Here is a 20,842-nt window from a genome sequence, read left to right as displayed (position 1 = left end):
ATTTAGTCCCTGAAGTCTGAGTTTGGAATCAGATGTTAAAAACCTAAAATTGTATTTTTCAAGTGATTGTTGTGCAGTTTGGACGCAGCTTTTTAACGCAGACCCTGAACGTTGGACCCAGCTGAGAGACCTGTGGCACTGCTGCAAACATTCTGATTTTAGACCTGAACCTGCAGCACCTGAGCCCCAAAGCATGATGGGAAACCAAAACACAAACAAAAGCTTCTTCAGAGGCAGCAGCCCGGGCAGATGTTGTGCAGCTGTGAGCAGAGGTTAGTGAACACTACAGGACCAGTCCAGATCATCCTCTGCTCCGGCTTTCACCAGATCAAGAGGAACAAACGGTTTTTCACAGAAGCTGGAACCTGCTGACACTCAGGAGGTTTGACCTTTGACCTCCAGCATCAGCGGCCCGTGGGATTTTAAATATGTGGCTGAGGATGAAAAGTGGAGCTGAGTTTCTGTTTCAGTCAAATCCTGTTGGAAACACCGCGGTTTGTTTTCTTTGAATAAATATTTATGTAAAGAATCATAAAAAGAAATTTGCACCTCGCAGGAGAAAACAGTGAAACAGGTTGGAGGTTTGACCTTTGACCCACAGACAGACAGACAGCGGGAAATAACAGGCAGGACGGCGCGTGATGCCGCAGCCAGAAAAAGCTTCCAAAAATGCGAAAATGCTCCGTCTCCGATGTGAACCTTAAAAACATCAAGCTGAGCGTCACTTTCCAAATAAAGACTGGTCCCGTCTGCGCCAAAACGAGACGCAGAAACCCAAGGTTTTCCTGCAAGAAGTGAAATTTCCAGTCGTCAGTCAGTTTCTGCGTCTGAGCCTGAATTTTATTTCATAGGAACAAACCGGGAAACTGCTCGTGAGTCAAAGAGAAACGCGGGATTTAGTTTCCAGGATCAATAACTAAAGGTCCGCAGTAAAACACAAACAGATTCAGGTGTTTTGCTTAATTTCCCCCCAAAACAAAAGGCGTTTCCGCTGAACCCAAATCAGCACATTCGACCCCTTGACCGAATCCGTCTTCCTGCGCGTGAAACTACCGAAACTGCGGCTTTGCGTTTCCTTAGCGAGCACGAAGAGGCTGCAGAATCACAGCAACGGCACCAGGCCCGATCACTACACAGAGACCAGGTTTAGAAGAGACGACGAGGCACAAAAGGAACAAAAAAAAAAAAAATCTGCAGCTGAAGAAACGTGTGTTCAGGCTGCGGGTGGACACCGCGAATACAACACACAGAAACACAGCGCAGAGCATCAAGAACCGACACCAGAACCTGAGCCTTAAACCGGAGATTGGGCCAAAAGGCTTTGACGGATCTGCAGGTTCAAAGACTCAGGTCCAGCTGCTGCAACACGATTTGGGATTGAGCTGTAAAACCCCAGCAGACTGGGCGCAGTGAGGCAGAACACAAACATAAAATAAAAATCACAGGAGCATGAAAAAAAACAAATATGAGAAAACTGGAGTCAAACCAAAAACACCAGCGTCCAGCGCTAAAAGCTGTAAAACCTGCGAGTTTAAGCAGGAAAATTCAGCTTTTTGCGGCACAGCCTGAGCTGAAACTACAGCAGCTCCAAAAAGATTCAATGCAGCATCTAAACAGACAGAACAGGAAGAGCAAAACAAAAACCAATAAGTATCAGTCAAATCAGAACAGAAACCATGTGCGGATGGATGTTCAGTGTTTTACCACAGATGACGTGACAAACAAAACGAAGCACAGACGCAAAAAGCCGAAGCGATGCTCACATTCTGCCTTAAATCCGTATTTACGTGAAATCCGCACGTGAGCACCTTGAACACCGTCTGCTGTGGTCCGTGGATACGGAACCACTTAGGGCGGAACGAGGACAAATCAAAAACAGAAACACGGCGTGAAAAGGAAGAAAAATAAAGACCAGAATCCGATTTTTGTTTCAGATATTGCCCCAAAGGCCAAATGTGCAGCATCGTTTATGAACCGAACCGAGCTGCACAAGAACACTCGAACCCAGAACAGGTCCCACATGAAAACTGAGCAAATACTGGAATATCTGGGGCGTCTGCGCGCACACTCGTGCTTGAAGCTTTGAATGGGTCGGACCCGGAGGCCGCAGCGCCTCAGGTTTCACTGTTCAAAAGGAGAAATGTCAGAACCTGCAGCACAACAAGCCTCACACAGGCAGGCAGGCGTCCGCAGCCTCAACGCGACCTCTGTTGCATCATTTGACACAGTTTTCCACGGAGACGCGCGTTAATCTTCATGCGTAAAGGCTTTACGCACACGCACTGCGGTGCATTTTTCACTGTGTGCGCGTAAACAACAGCAGCCGAGGGCCCCCCCAACACAAACACAAGACACTCCTGTGGAAGAGATGGATTATTCCAGAGCCAAAGGTCAAACAGCTCTGAGCACTGTCACTGTTCTGGTGCTGGATCTAAAACCGCGGCCTCCAGACGCGTCTGGGCCGAACTTTAACCGGTGTTTGTCTCCGTTAAAACCGTGGAAATATTCTGCCCCCGGTGTTGGAGGCTGAAGAACCGCGTTAACAAAAGCCCAAACTGAGGCTAAAAACACTTTGTATGTTTCCTGTAAAAGGTGTTTGGACCAGTGTCACAATTAAACACAATGTTTGTTTGTTTTTGTGCCTGTTTATAAAAAAGCAGAAACAACGTGTAAAAAAGACAAAGGGATTTTTAGTTATGAATGTAACCTATCATTTTATTTTTATTTTTTAGGGTTAAAACATTTTTTCTCTTTTTTTACTTTTGTAAGCGACAAACACTGGAATAAGAATAAGACCACAATAGTATCACAACCATGAAAAATTGTTTTAGAGACGACAATTAAAGGACAATCATTCCAAGTACTATTAGATAATGAGGCATCTTTTCTTCTGGCAAACACACGGGTTTTACACTTTTCTTCCCCAGATTCAAATTACAAATAGACATGTTTCCTCTCTCTTTTACTAATTATACAAAAAAATAAAAGAAGAAGCGTGAACGTCCGTTTTTCTCGGCGGTCACGTTTACAATCAAAGAAAGCACATCACAGGCTGCCACTGCGGAAAATATCCGTCCACTAAACGAGACATTTACGCTCAAAATCCAGACGCAAAATCTGAATTTCTATATAAAATAAACAGAGAAATTCACGATCTTTCCCACGCAGCAAAACATTAGATCTAAAAAACGAAGCGGATTAAGGCAAAAATCCCTCCAGCTGCACCACAAACATTCAGGGAAATTGTTGAAATCGGAGCTACCAGACTCCATTCAAATTTCTGCTAATTTAAGCAAAAACTGTTCCAAGGACGTGCGATAAAAATCTCGTTTAAGGTGACATTATTTTCTGCAGTGAAGGAGGCATCATTCACTCCTTCATTCATTCACTCCTTGTTTCTACACCAGGCCTCTGTGTTATGCAGCTGAAAACTGGATCTAAATGTCCTAAAACAGATTCTTTGGTCTACAAGTACATGAACAGTTTCAAAGTGGGAAATGAATGAATGGAGAAACAGCCTCAGGACTTTGACGGCGGGAGCCGCAGTCGATTTGCTTTCTGCTAAAAAAAAAAACACATTTCACTGTATAGAAAATAAAACTTACAAATAAAAAATTAGTGTTTGAATTTCGTAAAATAAAATCACTCTCCGCCGCGTCTTTTCTAACCCACATGATACCTGATAATACTGCAAACATGCGGGCAAAGCGACGATTAGAGATATTATTATTATTTTCACCTTTTTTTAAATCTCAAAATTAGACAGAACTATTTTAAATACACATTCTCTAAAAAGTAATGCCTCCTCCGACAACAACAGAAGAATCAGCCTACACCTCATCATTCTCTCGGTTTTTTCTCAGATCACATTGCACGTCGCTGACTGACAGTACTATACAGAGACAAACCCCGACACTCAGAACAGACAGTATGTACACAGAAGGTTCAACTGCAGGAGAAGGTGGAGCAGAAGAAGAAGAAGCAGATCATAATAATAATAATAATAATAATAATAATATTAAAAAATACCTGGAAACTTCAGGGCTGCTTTCTGTCAGTGTCTCTGTGCTGCTCGTTTTGTTTTGCAGTTTCAGTCTCTCCTCTTTTTTCTATAGTAGGTAGTTTAGAATAATTTTGTATTTTACAGAGTAAATGTTCAGTGTAAAATGTTCACCTTACAGTTCCAGTCGTTTTAAGCTTTTCACTCCTTCAGGGATGGATGAGAGGATGAGGGGGATGGAGGTGGAGGGGTGAGGGTTTGGGGGTGTTAGTGTATAAGCGGGTTGGAGGTCGAACCCTGGTTTTGATGCGTGAAATAGTCAGATAAACCCCCGGAAAGTCCCGAGGAAAAGGCCGGCAGAGAGCCGGACAGAGCCGGCCTCAGAGAGTCACAGGGCAGCGAGGAGGACGGAGCCTGCGGGGAGTTGGAGGCCGAAGCCCGGGCGGCCTGCAAGGAGCCGCCGCTGCCGCCGGTCTGCGTGGTCATGGGCGGGTGAGAGACATGGGGGAAAAAGTAACTGGTCTGCCCGGCCAGCAGGTTGACCGAGCACGGGTTCAGGGAGTAGGTGGCCCCGGAGCAAGGCACGGAGAGGCCGCAGGGCACCGCCGAGGCCGCCAGGGCCGCCGCCGTCAGGTGGTGCGTCGCGTAGGGGAGGTCCCCGCCGACCAGCCGGTCCATGCTCAGTCCGTTGGAGGACGGGAACGACGAGTGGTTGTTGCCCATGTTCTGGGTGAGCATGGTGCTGTAGGACATGGGGTGACCCGGGTAGCCCGAGGAGGTTCCGTTGTAGCCCAGGGCGCTGCCGGCCCGCGGGTGGTGCAGGGAGAGGAAGGGAGACATGGGCCAGTACAGGGAGCCGGCCCGGTCCATGAAGGTCAGCCCGGAGGTCAGCCGGGCGCCCCGCTTGAAGGCCAGCTTGGCCCGGGACGTGGTGGACCGCCGCCGGAGTTTTCCGGTGGTGCCGCCGATGAAGACGTCGTCGCTGCTGGGGTCCAGCATCCAGTAGTTGCCCTTGCCCGGGTCGTCGTAGTGCCGCGGCACCTTGACGAAGCATTTGTTCAAGCTGAGGTTGTGCCGGATGGAGTTCTGCCAGCCCTGCTTGTTCTCCCGGTAGTACGGGAAGTTCTTCATGATGAACTCATAAATGCCGTTGAGCGTGAGCCGCTTCTCCGGGCTCTGCCTGATGGCCATCATGATCAGCGCGTTATAACTAAAAGGAGGTTTTTCGTACTTGCCGCTTTTCTTCTCCCCGTCCTTCCCTCCGGCACCGCCGTCTCCGTCTTTCCCGTCCTTTTTCTCCTCCTGCTTCTCCTTCTCGTCCGGGCAGCTCTCCTGGCTCGACGAGTCATTTTTAGAGTCCGCTTTTCCGTCCTGCGCGGCCGAGAGAGGAGCTTTCTGCTCGGCTTCGTCTGCGCCGCCGGGCCGGTGGTGGTTCTGGTGGTGGTGCTGGTTCTGGTGGTGGTGCTGGTTCTGGTGGTTGTTGTTGTCGCTTTGCACGGCCTCGGGCACCAAACTGTTTATACTGAACGACGATTTAGGAATCATTTTCACCTCTTTGCGCTCTCCCATATCCAACATCACCGGGCAATGAGGGGGGAAAATGGCAACGACCAAAAGCGACGAACACAGCTGGGTTTCAATCTGTCCTGTCTCTGCCTGCGAACCAGGACGGGAAGGAAGGAAGGGGGGATAGATAGGAAGAAAGAAAGTATAGCCCAACAAACTATCTCATGTTCGGTTTGGGGAGAAAAAAGGAAACACACACACACAACACACATGTACACACACATCGATAGGAGACAGATAGCTGCAATTAATTAGGGAGCCACAGCCACTAAAGCAAGTAAAAAACATTGGTTGGACCTTTCCAGTCCTCAGCCAACCAGGGGAACATTAGTATTAAATATTAAGGCGTCCTCTGCGCTTTCAGCCAATCATGACGCACAGGGAAACACACACATCCACCAATGCTGTGCACGCTGCAAAAAGTGTGCACCACAACGAGCCGTTCGCCGGTGTCCGGAGTCTTAGAAAATCTTTATTTGACCAACTAAATCCGGGACTCTGACAGGGGGGGGGTCACTTAGCGTTTTTTTTCTCCAGTGTGAATCGACTGTTTGGGGAGTTTATTTATTTTTTTTATTTTGCATGTTTATCTAAAAAATGGAGGCTTCCGTTCAGATTTTTAGCCTCATTTAAAATATAATCTCACAGTTTGTGCAATAAATCAACCTGAGCGGGCAGAGCCGCAGTTTTCTGACCGGATGTTGGATTTTTTCTGACGCATTTTAAAGGAAATTCAGACTTTCGGTGCGTCCTTCACGCCCAAATCTGCCTGCAACACAGACACTTTTTGCAGCGTAGAAAACACTCACCCCTATCAACACTCGTCTGCCTTCTCCTCATCCCTCCCCCTCCCTCATTTTCTCCCCCACCTAAACTGGAAAACACACACCGTGTATGCCTACACCCAAATCCCCGCCGCTCCTTATATTTACACTCCTCCGATTCAAATATTTTCCCCTTCGGCGTCTCCAAAACTGTTTACATCCCGGCTCGAAGGCAAAATAAACAGGGGAGAGGGGAACCGGAGGACACGGGGACACGGTCAGGACGCGTGGAGGGGAAGCGCGTGTCAGACCGCGCGGCGCAGAAAGGCCAGGGGCTGTTTCCAAAACCGATTCTCCGTGCGTAAAATGCGCGTAAAATGTACGCCGGGGAGGCGTAAACACGGTGTCATGTCAGTGTGCTGCTTCCAGGAACGTTTGTGTAGTCGGTTTCCTCCCGGAGGCTTCACGCAGGAGGAGAAGTCAGAGGCAGAAACAGACTCCGTGAATGTGGTGCGAATTAAAGGCGGAGGCCGCCGGACGAGCCGCGACACTAAACCTCAAATTCAACACGTGCCCTCAGATTTTTTTTTATCATCACAGTATTTTTTACACCCAGAAAACTTTAGTGTAGAATTAGAACATATAGAGAATAATTCCCACTTATTACCAACAGCATTTTATTTCACGTCTCCACCTTCTGTCTCGTATAACGACAGTTAGAATAACATCCAAATACTGCCAATAATACTGCTAATTCTGCTACATTTACTGCTACTGCGAATACACAACTACTCCCTCGTGTAGTTTATATCAAGTTCCGCATTAAAACATTTTATTGGCTGATTCCAGTTTGTTACGACACAGTTTAGATTTAGACTGAGGAGGTTCAGATCCAGGATGTGGTTCCCGTCCGTGTGAAGTAGGAGTTCAGTCTAAATACTACATTAATTCAAATAGTAGTATAGTTCAAATAAATAAATACACACGTCAAGGTTTAGTACAAATAAAACTGCTGCTGTACTGGCAGCACTAGGTCAAGTAGTACTCCCACTGCGCCACCTATTCCTAAACTACCATTACGGTACTGCATAATTTTGCGTTTTATAGTATTATTTGATGTTACTGGTGTTGTTGCTACAGCTACTACTATCACTGTAGTAACACTTTTACCACCTCTGTTGCTGTTACTGCAGGTACTATGACCGTGTACTACATAAAACACAGATTACAGATATTTTTTATTAATAATAATAATCTGAAAAATGTGTCTCCAAGTTCAACCTTTAGGATTATTTCATTCATACAAATACTACAAATACCACAATTGGTACACACTTGGCTACAATTAGGCAGTTGTTATAAAGAATAAAACTATAGTATTAGCAGTAGTTTTACTACCATTAATCTCTGAACTGCTGCTTCCTGCTATTGTGTGTAATATTATATTGAAGTACCAGTCCTGAAGTACTACTACACTACTACTACTAGTACTGCAATAGCCCACAATGAATATTAGACTACAAATACAAATATTTACATACAGATATTATCGGAATAATACTACTAATAATACTACTACTACTAATAATAATAATCGATACGCAATGGGCAAATCCTACAAAATAAAAGCTTCAGGATGCTGCAGAAACCTGGTGTCAATTCACTTCCACAGAAAGTCATTCCTCCTTAAGTCGTGCAGCCAAATCTGAATCTGCACGTCCACACCAACTGATTTAAGGTGGAATGAGCGTCTCAGAGTCGCGTCTGTGTGCGGGCAAAGAAAATAAATCGGCGTTTCTGAGCTTCTGGTAATAACAGCGAGCAAATGAACCAAAGTGACGTGACACAGAGCAGACAGGTGCCACCGCTGCAGCTTCAAGGTGGAGCTGAAGCCTCGGAGTCCTGTCAGAGCTGAAGCTTCATCTCGACATGTCTGAACATTTAACGTCCCAGACTGAAGCACAGAAAAGTCCTCCACAGTTCAGTTTCACTTTCATCCCCCGGTGTCAGAAATCACCAGAAACTCACCAAACACGCGAGAAAAACAAAAACTGGCGTTTTGTGCAGCAAGTGACCTGAGTCCTGACCTCGTGTTTCTCAGCAGCATGACAACAGTTAATACAAGGGCTTATTAACGGCCAGTGTTTAGTGCCAACTCTGACTCCTCAGGTGAAGACATGTTTTCCGTGATTCCAGCTGTGTTTTACTGTAATGTCATTACTGTCTGTCTGAACCGCAGCCTCCACCTCTGGCTGCGCACAGGAGGAGTCAGAGGTACATTCATAAACACTCCGATCTGATTGCAGACACATCATAGAGCAGAAATGACAAACAGAGGGAGTCAAAGTAAAGAGTCTCAGCCCAGAAACTGCCTCAGTCCCCACAAATCTGCGCAAACTGCTACTTGTTGATTATTTCCGTCCGCTTGAGAAAACCCGCAGAGCTGGTTTTTACGCACCGAAACACGTTTGCTCTGATCAGGCCGAGAGCTCGGACCTGCCCGCTGTGGTGCGGCAGAGAGGCGGAGGAAGGCGGAGCAGTTTACAGCAAACAAGCGATTTTATTTCATTCTGGAGGTTTATCCATCTGTCTATCTATTTATCTGTCAATCCATCTATTTATCTATTTATTTATTTATTTGTTTGTTTGTTTTTTTATTTATTTATTTGGGCTCCAATTCAGAAGCAGCTGACAAACTGTTCATTTCTGTTTAAAGTTATTCCTGGTTTACGATTTTTTTAATCTTTTGTTTTTTCTGTTTGTTGTGTAATTTATTTAGTCTAAAAAAAATAATACCCCCCCCCCAAAAAACAAAAAAAAACTAATGCAGTGGAATTCTCACATTAATGTCACTGAGGGAAGACATGAGCTTTAAAAGTAAAAATAACTGACCGGAGTCTCGATAAAGTGTCAGAAATAGATTTAATGTAGTTTCTCATCAGGCTGAATACGAACAACAACAATCAGCCATTTGAATAATTAATTTTAATAACAATAAAAATCGTTTTTCACGGCCTGAGTTTGCTTCGTTTAAAGTTCCGGAAAAAACTATTTTTTTCAAATGTCAAGAACGAACCAATAAAAATAATAAGATCAATAAGAAAAATGGGATCAATAAGAATAATTTATAATGAAGAAGAAAATTCAGTCTGTTGCTGCAGGAACTTTAGCAGCGGAATAAACACAAACTTTGCGCTGTTTCCTTAGAAAGTTTATGCATTTTCCTTTTTTGCGCAAAATTGCAGTCTGGATGCGCAATTTGCGCAGTTTGCGTCAGTAACTGATTTCTCAGAAAGTGTCAACCCGCTTATTTCATGCTTTTATTTTGGTGGGGTGGTTTAACGCGGTGCTGTTTGTTTTTCCGCTCCTCGGTGACACTCACTGAAGTAAACATACTGTTGTTTACCGCTGTTGTCGTTTTGCGCACAGGAGCGGAGGGTGTGAGCGCAGTTTGGCCGTGTCGAGCATCCAAGCAGCCCCGAGGAGCAGCAGCAGCCGAGAAACCTCCTCCGTCCGCGGAGACCAACACCCCAAATAAGCCGTTTATTTCACCTGCAGCTTCCCCAGAGTCGTCGGGGTTTGCAGGGATCCTTTCCAGGACCCAACCTTCAAACCAAAGTTGACCATCAAGGCGCAGACACAGAAAACATAAAAATGACAGTGACATCTCATGGAGACTCAGACATGAGTGAAATCAAATCAAACCTTCGACTTTTCATCTTTAAACACCAACAAGCAGCAGTGACAGGTTGACCTTTGCCCCTTGTGTTGGCTAACCAACAACTGGGAATTTGCATTAAAGCAAACAAGACTCCATTCATTTTTTTCTGCATTTTAGAACGTGTTGAAATGTTTAAGCCGAAGGTTCATTAACAACTGGGTATTCAAATCAGACCAATCCAGATTTTTCCAACCATTGGCCTGTGAACAATGAGAGAGAGATAATGACTCTTTCCCTCTTTGTTGCTCAAATGAAGAATGGGACTGAAAATCACACCAAGCCAGACTCCATTCATTTTCTTTCAAATTTTAGAGGTTGACTCTTGTTCTTATTTGGACCAGTTTAACTGGGAATTCAAATCAAACCAAACCAGACTTGTCTTTAATTTCACACTTTGTTAAAATGCTCAGATGATCAGTGTCAAAGATGCAAAAAGGGCCGACCACCAGCTCGAACCTCACACCACCACAGTTATTTTGATTTTATGAATCAATTTCAGTTGACAAATCTGAAAGAGTGTTTGGGTCTGGGGCCTGTTTAGTTTCACATCAAACCAGAGTCAGTTCAATTTCTGGAGAATTTTAAAGCACGGTCCACAGACGAGCAGTGGAAAAGTCTAGAGATGGGCAGATGAACAGCTCTCAGCTCAAATCAAACCAAACTCAGTTCATCCTTTTGAGTTAAAAAACACTTTGAGTGCTTCATATTCACAGCAAGACGTGTGAGAGGGAAGCTGACGCTCAGTAACAACTGGGCCTTTGAATCAAACCAGACTCCATTCATTTCCTCCTGAGTTTTACAGCATATTTAAATGTTTTGAGGTTCTTGCCTTTTCTGTCACCAACCAACTGGGACTTCAGGTCAGACCCAACCAGCCTCCATTCAGTTTCCTCTAATATTAACACATATATATATCATTTAAATAATAAAACCATAAAGTCCTCAGGTAAAACATAAAAAGAACCATTGAATCTGTGCAACAACCAGAGAAATAAAAGTATTTAGCAAACTGTTAGAACAAGTCTAAGTGTCAGATCTAAATGTTCCTTTGCAAGTGAAAAATATAGCGTCACCATCTGCTTTGATATAATTACACCTGTAAGGAAACATACATCTACAGTCTCCAGGTGAACGTTTAATCCAATTTGTTAGCAGAGAGAAGCTTTTCTGTTCGACGCAGTAAATCTAGAAAATACATCATTTACATTTCTGATTTTGTGATGTATCAGTTTTCACACTGGGTTTGCTGACTGCTGAAAATAGTGGCAGTGTAGTTATTCTGAAAATTACCCGGTGAAACATATTGTCTGCGTGGTGACCTCTGACCTCCTGCAGAGTGAGACAAACATCTGTTTGGATTTTTGTTGTCTAATTTTAGCTGCGAAGTTTAATCAGCCTGGTTCCTCCACGCGTGGACACGAGGTGAAAGTTTTGACTGAAATGTTTGATCCAGATGTGGAACCAGCTGTTTGTTCCCGGCCATCTGCTGTTTTTCTCCACTCAGCCAAAAACACAGAAAATGAATTATTCAGAGAAACGTGGGTCATCAATACTGATCAGCAGAGTGACGCTAGAAGTCCAAAGGCTGGATGGGTTCTTGGACTTCCCTGGATTCAAACTTTAGCAAAGGGTCCATAAGGCTCGAGAACAGGTGTCAGTATTTTGTTATGGTCTTAAGGATGGTTCTGGCCCTCAAAGGGGTTCATGGGTTTTCATTGGTTCTAAAAAGGGATTTTAATGGTTTAACTAGTGACATCCAGGAACCATTTTAACATTTTCCAGTGACTTGTAAGGAGGTTCCAGAGGTTAATAAGAAATTTAATGGCCTTTAAGGGGATTTGTTGGGTTCATTAAGGGGATTACAAAGGGGTTCCAGGTGCCCTGAAAGGTTTCAGGGAATTTTTTTTTTTTGGTTCTTATGGAAAATCTTTGGGCTTCTTGATAAAGACAGAATTAGTTAAGAACCAGATTCTTGATAAAGACAGAATTTGTTAAGAACCAGATTCTTTGTTGTTAGTGTTTCCATTTTCATATTTGCAATAAACTTTTTCTCACTTCAGGACCACCACAGGAGGAAGTCCTGCCTTTCCCTGTGACCTCTGACCCTTAGCCTGACCTGCCAGAAGGGTCATGAGGGGGCAGATGACTTGGAAATGACGCTGTAAATGGTGAGTGTGAATGTCATTATTATTATTATTATTATTATTATAAATGAGGGATAGCAGCAGAAAGAGCAGGTCAGATGGCGCCTCCCAGCGGCGGGAACAGGAACTACACAGGCATCAATCTGACATTTGAGTCTGAAAATGTCTTTTATCTTTGAAATCACACGTTTATGAGAAAGTGCATTTGATTTGATCAGCAGAGATGAAAACATCGATCAACTACAGACACTTGTTTTGTTTTTGTTTGTTTTGTTTTGTTGTTTTGACCAACGGAGGAAACAAAACTGTTTGACATTTCCCATATTTACCTGAGACACTAAACGTCACTTAGGTTAATGTGAGATTAAAACCGAGTGTGTGGGGCAGGTCAACTTTTCTGCCTTAAAGGAGGAAATACAACCCAATAAATCAACTTAATGTTATTTATTTCAATAAAATCCTCAGAATATTCCTCTTTATTTGTTGATAAGAAGAGATGATTCATTCTGCACGTTTTAATAATCATCAATCAGGTGTCGTGTTTTTAGAAAGACAAATGTTCTGAAACAGGCCACCTCATATTAACTCATATCACATTAGATTTATATTATATTTATATACATTATATTCAGTTAAATTAACTTATATTAACTTATATTCGTTCGTATTAACTTATATTAACTTATATTCGTTTATATTAACTCATATGAACCTATATCACATTAGATTTATATTATATACATTATATTCATTTAAATTAATTTATATTAATGTGTATAAACTCATATTAACTCATATTAACCTATATTCGTTTATATTAACTCATATTAATCCCAAATGAGAGAGAAACATCGGTGGATTTTGTGTCCACAATGCTGCGGCCTTCAGTGACTGATTACTGATTATTTTGTTCACTAAATAAAATAGACCCAATATATTTTACACTGTTTGTGTGCACAGGGTTGAAATAAACTGAGAATAAAAAATCACCAGCACAAAGTCAGATTTTAAAAATGGTATTTCTTCTGAAAATGGCCATGTGTGTGCCCAGTGGAACTGGTTAAACTGGACTTCAGCCGGTTTGTGTCTGTGGTTTCCTGCTGCTGCCTTCTCTCTGTCGCCGTGAGCTGAATGTTGAAGCGGGAATCAGACGGAGGCCTGGAGGGTCCAAACCTGCCCCGCTGACAGTGAAGCTCCTTTATTCATGGAGAGACACTGAAACGTCCTGAAACAGATTAAAGACTAATTGGGACTTTACCGAGTCCTTATCAAAGCCGATAATATATTATACAAACACCTGGAAATTCTTCCATATTTATATTCCATAATAATGAGAAATGATTCCATATTTTCCAGGAAAATTAAGTTTCAGCTCAGTTTTCACTCATTGATGCCTGTTTAGCAACAATCGACTTGATTTGTGTTTGTCCCATAAATCACGTTTTATTTCGAGACTTTATTAAATTAAAGCGTCTAGTTTCCAGCAGCTGTTTGTGTGTGGTCGTTGAAAACAAAAATAAAATAGATCCTGTTGCAGTAACAACCTCAGCTGGTCCGGTTCGGTCATTTGGGAACATTTGTTCAGATCTGCTCAACTTTTACTTTGAAACGTTCTGTTAATTTCCGATTCTTATACCTAATAGTGTTTTATGTTGAAAGGTGTGAATTCAATGAAAAGGTGTGAACTTTGTGTCAGCTGATGTATGAACGAGCTGCAGTGAAACAAGAAGAAGAAGAAGAAGATGTTTACGTAAAGAGCCGAGAATCCCCGAGAGGTTCATGGGTCAATCGATGTCAAGCGGCGAAATGAAGTCGTGGAGCGGGCAAAGCGGCGGCTGGAGGCCGCTCAGTCCGGCTGAGCTCCGGGAGGAGGCCAGGAGGCTCTTCCCTGCACCGACAGCGACACCGTGAGGCTCAGAGGAGGAACTGCACACCTGCGTTCACGCACAGGTGAGACGGAAGTGACGCTGTCACTGTGGGAGGGAATATCCACCACATTTACCTGATAACTTTAGTTCCTTTCAGAATCAGATGGATCCAACAAAATCTGATCATCAAACTTTATTGATCCCTGGGGGGGGGGGGGGGCAACATAGAAATGCTCACTTACTGGTGGCAAATGAAGTACTGTACTTCTGTACTTAAGTAAAAGTAACAGTACTGCACTATGAAAATACTGCACTGTCATTAAAATCATTGATGAGTAAATGTAATAATATTAAATGTCCTGGGATACAAACCTTAGTTATAGGAAAAAAAAGCTCCTGTTTGTGTTTTTCTGTTATTCATGATGTTTCTATCAAATGAACTTCTGTTTTCTATCATCTGCTCCCTGTGAGGACTAAATATTGCAGTAATCAATAACACGAGAATATCAATAAGATCGTTGTAATGTGATCTGCAGAAACACCCACAGAGAAATGATGAAGTTCATGCTTCATGAAGTGGAGTTAGTTTGTCTGAATGAGTCGAACACTTCAATGACTTTAATTTCCCTCAGTGAAGAAGTGTATGAACTCCTGATTTGTCACCAGGCTTAATCTGACTCGTTATTTTCAATGATTCACTGATTGATCTGATTGAAAGCAGGAGAGGATGAGTCTGAAGATGTTTGGTTTCGATGCTCATTAATAAAAAAAAGACACTGAGTTCATCTTTTGAAAATAGAGAAATGTTCCCACCTACCCAGTCTAAGAAAGATGAAGTGTTTTGGATGAAGATCCACGTTTTTATCCTGTATCCTAAACTATAACTACAGTTCTGACGTTGGAAACAAACCAAACTGCTTAGAACTTCAGTGTGTTATGATTATTTTAATTGTGGACAGACCTTCAGCACATATTGATCCAGAGGCACCACACCATCGGTGCACAGTCCGGCCCCCACAGCTCTGGGAAATCAAGAAATTTGTGACCAGTGAAACCAGTGAAATGTGTCAGACTGAGTTTATCAGTGGGCAGTGTGTGCTGTTCATGCTGGGCACGTTACTTCAACTAATGCACCGTAAGAAAAACTGCCGGGATTCCTGCAAACCACTGGCTTTTAGCAGTGAATGGACCATAATGTGAAATGCGGCGTCCGACCTGAGGGGGGCAGCAAAACGCCATCGCTGCGTCTGACCTGCTGAAGAAGAAGAAGAAGTTTTTCTCTCCTTCTGTTTTATGGCAGATTTAGCCATTAGGGAGGATATTCGGACACAGCGCCGCCTGCCTCTGTTCGGGCTAAAGAAAACAAGTGGATCCTGTCCATATACAACCCCAACATGTCTCCGCGGACTGTTTCTCCTGCTCAGGCCGGTACGAGCCCGGATGTTCGGACAGACTCCTACTCAAGGCCGGGGCTGCTCCCTGCACGCTGGGCCGCGTGGACCTCGGACCAGGGCCGGTGAGTAACGTGGATATTTTCCGCTCAGCCTTTTCTCTGTCACCGGTAATTTTCAGATGAAAACCAGGTCAGTAGGTTTCGCTCAGGGCTGTTTGTGTTGTCGCGGTGTCATGCTAACATGCTAACAGACTAATAGACTAACGGGCTAACATGCTTACTGACTGACGAGCTAACATGCTAACGGTCTAACGCACTAACAGACTAACATGTTAACAGAGTAATAGACTAACAGGCTAACATGCTAACACACTAACGGACTGAGATGTTAACAGGCTAACGAACTAACAAGCTAACAGAGTAATAGACGAACGGGCTAACATGCTAACAGACTGACGGGCTAACGGGCTAAGATGCTAACAGGCTAACAGACTAAGATGCTAACAGGCTAACAGACTAAGATGCTAACAGGCTAACGGACTAAGATGCTAACAGGCTAACGGGCTAAGATGATAACATGCTAACATCAGCAGGTCAGGGAAAGTTGGGAGAAATAAAAATGAAGCAGTTCAGCGTCTGATCTGTTTTTGCGGCAGCGTGTTGGTCAGAAAGCGGCAGACACCAGAGGTAAAGCCCTGACAGCTGAGTGACGTTTGTGGAGCTGTTTTTGTGTTTTTAATGAAAAGTCCAAAGGTTTGGTTCTGACTCTGAGGATCAGGGGAAAGTGAAGGACGTGCTAAAATATGCATCAGTCCAAACTTTATCAATAGAGCAGCTTTGACCAGGTTCTTCCAGGTCAGGGGACTGTACAGGGGGCAGAATGAAACACTGGCCCAGTCACGAGTCCAAAATATTGTGACGTGTTTAAACTGACATCTGGGAACATCAGCACTTTCTGCTGCTCTGGCTCCTCAAACAGCTCAGAGCAGAACAACTAAAAACTGCTGCAGACAAAGTTTAAACAGCTGTGACGGGTTCTCTCCTTCTGGACCTGGTCCCTTCTGTTTTCTGACTGAACCTTCACTTTACCTGGAGGTTTTGTTGTCGTCAGGTCACGGTTGGAAAGAACGGAGCGTCCTCTGGTGACCACCAGGCCGACGAGCATCCACGACACAGGTTACTGCGTGTTATGGGAGCTGAAGGCTCCAGATGTGGGTTTGAACAATGATTCACAGGTAGAAAAGTAAAAAATCCAGTTTCTATTTAATCACATGAAGGTTCAGCTTTGTTTCACCAACTCAGCCTCAAAAGTCAAAGGCTTTAAATCCAGGGACTGAAAGTATCAACTGACCTGATGGTTTAATAACTGATGAAGCATTTATTCAGTGAAAACAGTCCCATTGTCTGGTCTCACTTTCTCTGAGGCCTCAGAATTTCTCTGTTTTCTTTCAGATCATTCAACGATTTGTTGATCGATCAGTTTATTGACAAAATTATTTTGGTGATGGATCAATTCTTTTTTTTTTTTAAGCACAAAAGCCCAAACTTCACTTTCCCGTCTGAGAGAGAAGAAAACCAGCAGCTTTTTCTTTGACAACCTGGAACAATGACATTTTCAATATTACTGTTTGACAACAGACTGTCAGTTATTATTGATCTGATTGATTCATTTTCAGGAGAAATTGTAGGAATGTTGGGAAATAAACTGGAAAGTGAAGAGCTGGTGAAAATGAAAGTGTATTTTTCTGAGGTTGAGATTTCTGTCTTCAGTGGGAGGGAGAGTAACTGATGATTAATAACAGAAGAGCTGATGGTTTTTAACTGGGCTGTTGTTGTTTCAGGTGTGATGGATGACGTGCTGAGGGGGAGAAGCTCGGTCGCCTGATGCTGTGCAGGTTAGACGGCGACCTTCACGATCTTCTCCTCTAATCTTATTTCACACTAATCGTTTATCATAATAAAAATATTTCCTCCTTCATTAAAAGGCTAAAAGTGTAGTAGCCATAAGGACTAACAGACAATCTGACAGCAAACAGGAAATGTCCATTCACAGGTGGTGCTTCATGTCTTCCTGTTGGTGCAGGGCAGTGCCGCTGACATTGGGGCGGGGCCAGACACCGCTGGGCGGAGCCACCACGTTTTTAACAGCAGTGAAAAAAGGCGTGAATCAAAGAAGAACAGACTCAACTCAGTAAGTTCAACCTGGACTATTATTCTCCACTTTTCACAACTGAAGTAGCTGTAGGCAGACGGGGTGGGAGGGTTAGAGATTGACAGGTAGAGACCCCCCCTACCTACACCTGTCTCACCTTAAGGTTGTCTGACTGCTGTCTCCTGATCCTCCCCCTTCTTCCAGGATCCATCAGCATCATCACAGCTGAGTCAGTCCAGCACCAGTTCTTCCTCCTCATCGTCATCATCACTGGGCCTTTTCATTCAGCTGCCTGTTGACAAGAGGAAAAGAAAGGTGTCTTCAGTTCCACATCATGATGATCCAGGTGAGACAGCAGCTCATAAATCACAGGTGTTGGTGCTGCTGCTCCCACTCACACAAACAGGAACAGAAAATCAGGAGCAGGACAGAATGAGTGTGTCAGTTTCTTCAGGCTGAAAACTGGGAGCTGACCCAGAAACAGTTTCATTACATTACAGTACGTTTTGATTGTTATTTGTTTTGTAGTTTTACTTAAGTAATATACTCAATAAAAGAGAGCAGGCCCAGGGACTGATCCATACGTTTCCCCACATACTATCCTCACTGACGGATTAGGGCACCTGGGCAGACGTATAAAAGGGCCCCACCTCTCCTCTCCTCAGGATATTATTTTACTTATTTTGTATTTTCTTTTAATCATTTAACATATTTCAGACATTTCTGATGTTTCTTGTTTTTTAATCTTTTCTGTAGTTTTGTTTCATTTTCTGCTTATTTTCTGTCTTTACAGTCATTTTGTCCTCATTAGTTTGACTTTCCAACAGGGGTGGACAGTCCCTCCATGGTTCTCTGCTCAAGGGACCACAAGACCCCCTTGACTATGGATCCTTTGCCCAGCAGGCCTGTTTGACAATCCATCCATGACTAAGTATTGTTTTCATTCTATTTTCTTACTATACTAAGCCGCATTTTCACCATCTAGTAGTGTCCATAGTGAGAGGTGGAAAATAACAACCGTCCACAGGATCAGTGTTGAAACAATCACTTTATTGAACAATTCAATTATTTTCACCATTTTTGTGCAGTTGTGAACTTGTTTTCTATCATCTGCTCCCTGTGAGGACTAAATATTGCAGTAATCAATAACATGAGAATATCAATAAGATCGTTGTAATGTGATCTGCAGAAACACCCACAGAGAAATGATGAAGTTCATGCTTCATGAAGTGGAGTTAGTTTGTCTGAATGACTCGAACACTTCAATGACTTTAATTTCCCTCAGTGAAGAAGTGTATGAACTCCTGATTTGTCACCAGGCTTAATCTGACTCGTTATTTTCAATGATTCACTGATTGATCTGATTGAAAGCAGGAGAGGATGAGTCTGAAGATGTTTGGATTTGTTGCTCATTAATAAAAAAAACACATCTTTTGAAAATCGCTAAAACACAGAGCATCAACTCTGCCCAACGATGCCTCGACAACTGGTTCTGCTTCTGAATGTGACAGATTTGTTCACAGGAGTCCATCTGCTGCAAAAACCAGCTCCAGACGTTGCTGTGAACAGAGAGAAGCAGGGAACAGAGACCAGTCGACTCTTTCTGAGACCTGCTGAATTCAGGTAAGGCTCACTGATTTTGTGACAACTTCCCACCAAATATAATTTTACTCTTTGAGTATTGTTGATGATCGATGACTCCCTACTTCTTTGTGAAAAACTTCCTGAAGACGCTTATCCTCGGCTTGTCTTTGTTCATGTCGTCTGTCCCCTGGAGGTTCACAGTGGGCGGGTCCTCAGTGTTCGGTGGTGCAGGCGGAGGTGCAGAAGGAGGCTGGTTTTGGCGGCTCTGTGTACCTGTCATCAACAGGGAACCACCAGAATCAGCCACAGAATCACTGACACTAAGAGACCAACATGCAAACCTGCTGCGTCGCCTCACCCGTGGTCCCGACCTCCCCCCCCTTAGGATAACGGTGTTTGTTGTAGTAGGTGTGAGGGGGTTTGGGAGGAGGGTGGCCCTCCGTGGAGGACTGTCTCTCCAGGCTCTCAGCTCTCCTGTCATCAGGTTTGGACAAGGAAGAATCATCTGGCGCCTCTGCTAACTTCTCCAAACTCAGGTTGACAGATGACGCTCGCCTGAACAACAAGAGCAGCAGAGAACATGCACAGATTATTAGCTAGAGAGCTAATGTGTTAGCTTATCTTCTGAGATCAGATTAGTTTCTTGTTGACAGTGCTATCTTAGGATAGCTTAGCTTAGCTTAGCACAGAGTGTAAGCAGGGGAAGCAGAGATGTGATTTGCTGTATCCTCTTTGCAGCATCTGTGGGACAACAGCTAACTTCAACACTTACTGCTGTTCAAACCACAATGTCTGTTCCTTCCATTTCTAACTCTGTTAAATTAACATGTCTCTGGATGTATTTTTGTCTGCTGTGCTCACGTTGCCTCTGCAGGCGTGTCCTGTGCCACCGTGTGCTTTTCCTCCTCTGTGCCGCTGAATGTAATTCAACTTTTCAAAGTATCATTAAAGAAAAATCCTGCTGACAGTGAGTTTCATTTCTCTGGCCTCCTGCCCACCTGAGAGTCCCGGTCCCCACAGTGCACAGTGTGAACAGGTACACGTGAAAGTCAAAGTCAAATTACTTTGCGCTGTTTGAAGAAAACCACTTCAGTCTCAAACTCCATCAAACAGAACCGTCCACGCTGCGCTTTTCTATCAGCGGCTCTCTGTTCGTCTCAGGAAAACCTTTTGAAAAGTGAAATTCTTCGGATCAGGACTAGTTCCATCAAAACAGGAATAATCCTGCTGCTTCTAAAAATGACAACCAACCAAAATATTGTTGTAGCAGAGCTCTGAGCGTAAAGCCTGTCAGCTACTGAGAGCCTGGTCACACCATTAGTTTTGGTTTTATTAATTTTGCACAGTATTGTGACAGAAACTGGTAGAAACTCAACCATGGACAAATATCTGCTGCCCTGTAAACCTGACTTTACTCCAGGAAGGTGTTTCAAACATGGTTTTTCTGCTTCCTGACTTTTCTCTGTGAGTGACGTCCAATCAGCTGCTGACCAGCCGGAGTCTCAGAGCTCAGCCTCCACCAGCGTTAAAGAAACATCACTGTTTACCTTTAGTGGGATCAGAGCTGCTGGGTTGTGTAAAAACATGTTTACAGATGTTTGTGAAGCCTATTTAAGGTGAGCACAAGCACAGAGTACAGTGTGTGTGTGT

The 20,842-nt window shown here is 43.7% G+C and overlaps 2 protein-coding genes and 1 long non-coding RNA gene across 7 annotated transcripts in view; 1 reads left to right on the top strand and 2 right to left on the bottom strand.

The window, feature by feature from the left end:
• Window positions 1–4,267: 4,267 nt before the first annotated feature.
• On the bottom strand, window positions 4,268–5,854 carry foxg1a (forkhead box G1a). Its single transcript, XM_026307474.1, is given in 3 exon segments — window positions 4,268–5,691; window positions 5,694–5,769; window positions 5,771–5,854. Coding segments are annotated over 3 exon segments (1,584 nt in total).
• A 9,020-nt stretch (window positions 5,855–14,874) lies between these two features.
• On the top strand, window positions 14,875–20,159 carry LOC113126828 (uncharacterized). Of its 2 annotated transcripts, none has more exons than XR_003295347.2 (7): window positions 14,875–15,579; window positions 17,298–17,351; window positions 17,540–17,647; window positions 17,813–17,954; window positions 18,436–18,539; window positions 19,132–19,231; window positions 19,386–20,159. It is a non-coding gene; the product is annotated as an uncharacterized LOC113126828 (long non-coding RNA). The 2 variants fall into 2 exon arrangements; XR_003295348.2 differs by having other exon boundaries at window positions 17,510–17,647.
• sptbn5 (spectrin, beta, non-erythrocytic 5) overlaps window positions 17,800–20,842 on the bottom strand; it is a 36,825-nt gene continuing 33,782 nt past the window's right edge. For 2 of the 4 annotated variants that reach the window (XM_026300736.2, XM_026300761.2), the window contains exons 79-81: window positions 19,551–19,747; window positions 19,315–19,465; window positions 17,800–17,900 (exon numbers count right to left, since the gene is read on the bottom strand). In XM_026300736.2, the coding sequence (XP_026156521.1) occupies window positions 17,876–17,900; window positions 19,315–19,465; window positions 19,551–19,747 (373 nt within the window). In that variant the 3' untranslated portion in view covers window positions 17,800–17,875. Of the gene's footprint in view, window positions 17,901–18,637; window positions 19,466–19,550; window positions 19,748–20,842 lie in introns of those variants that run through there. The other 2 variants (XM_026300828.2, XM_026300909.2) reach the window with 1 other exon arrangement.

Source organism: Mastacembelus armatus, chromosome 22 (assembly GCF_900324485.2).
Source record: "Mastacembelus armatus chromosome 22, fMasArm1.2, whole genome shotgun sequence".
Classification (NCBI taxonomy): domain Eukaryota; kingdom Metazoa; phylum Chordata; class Actinopteri; order Synbranchiformes; family Mastacembelidae; genus Mastacembelus; species Mastacembelus armatus.
Note: the sequence above shows the minus strand (reverse complement) of the source record. Positions and strands in the feature narration are given on the sequence as shown.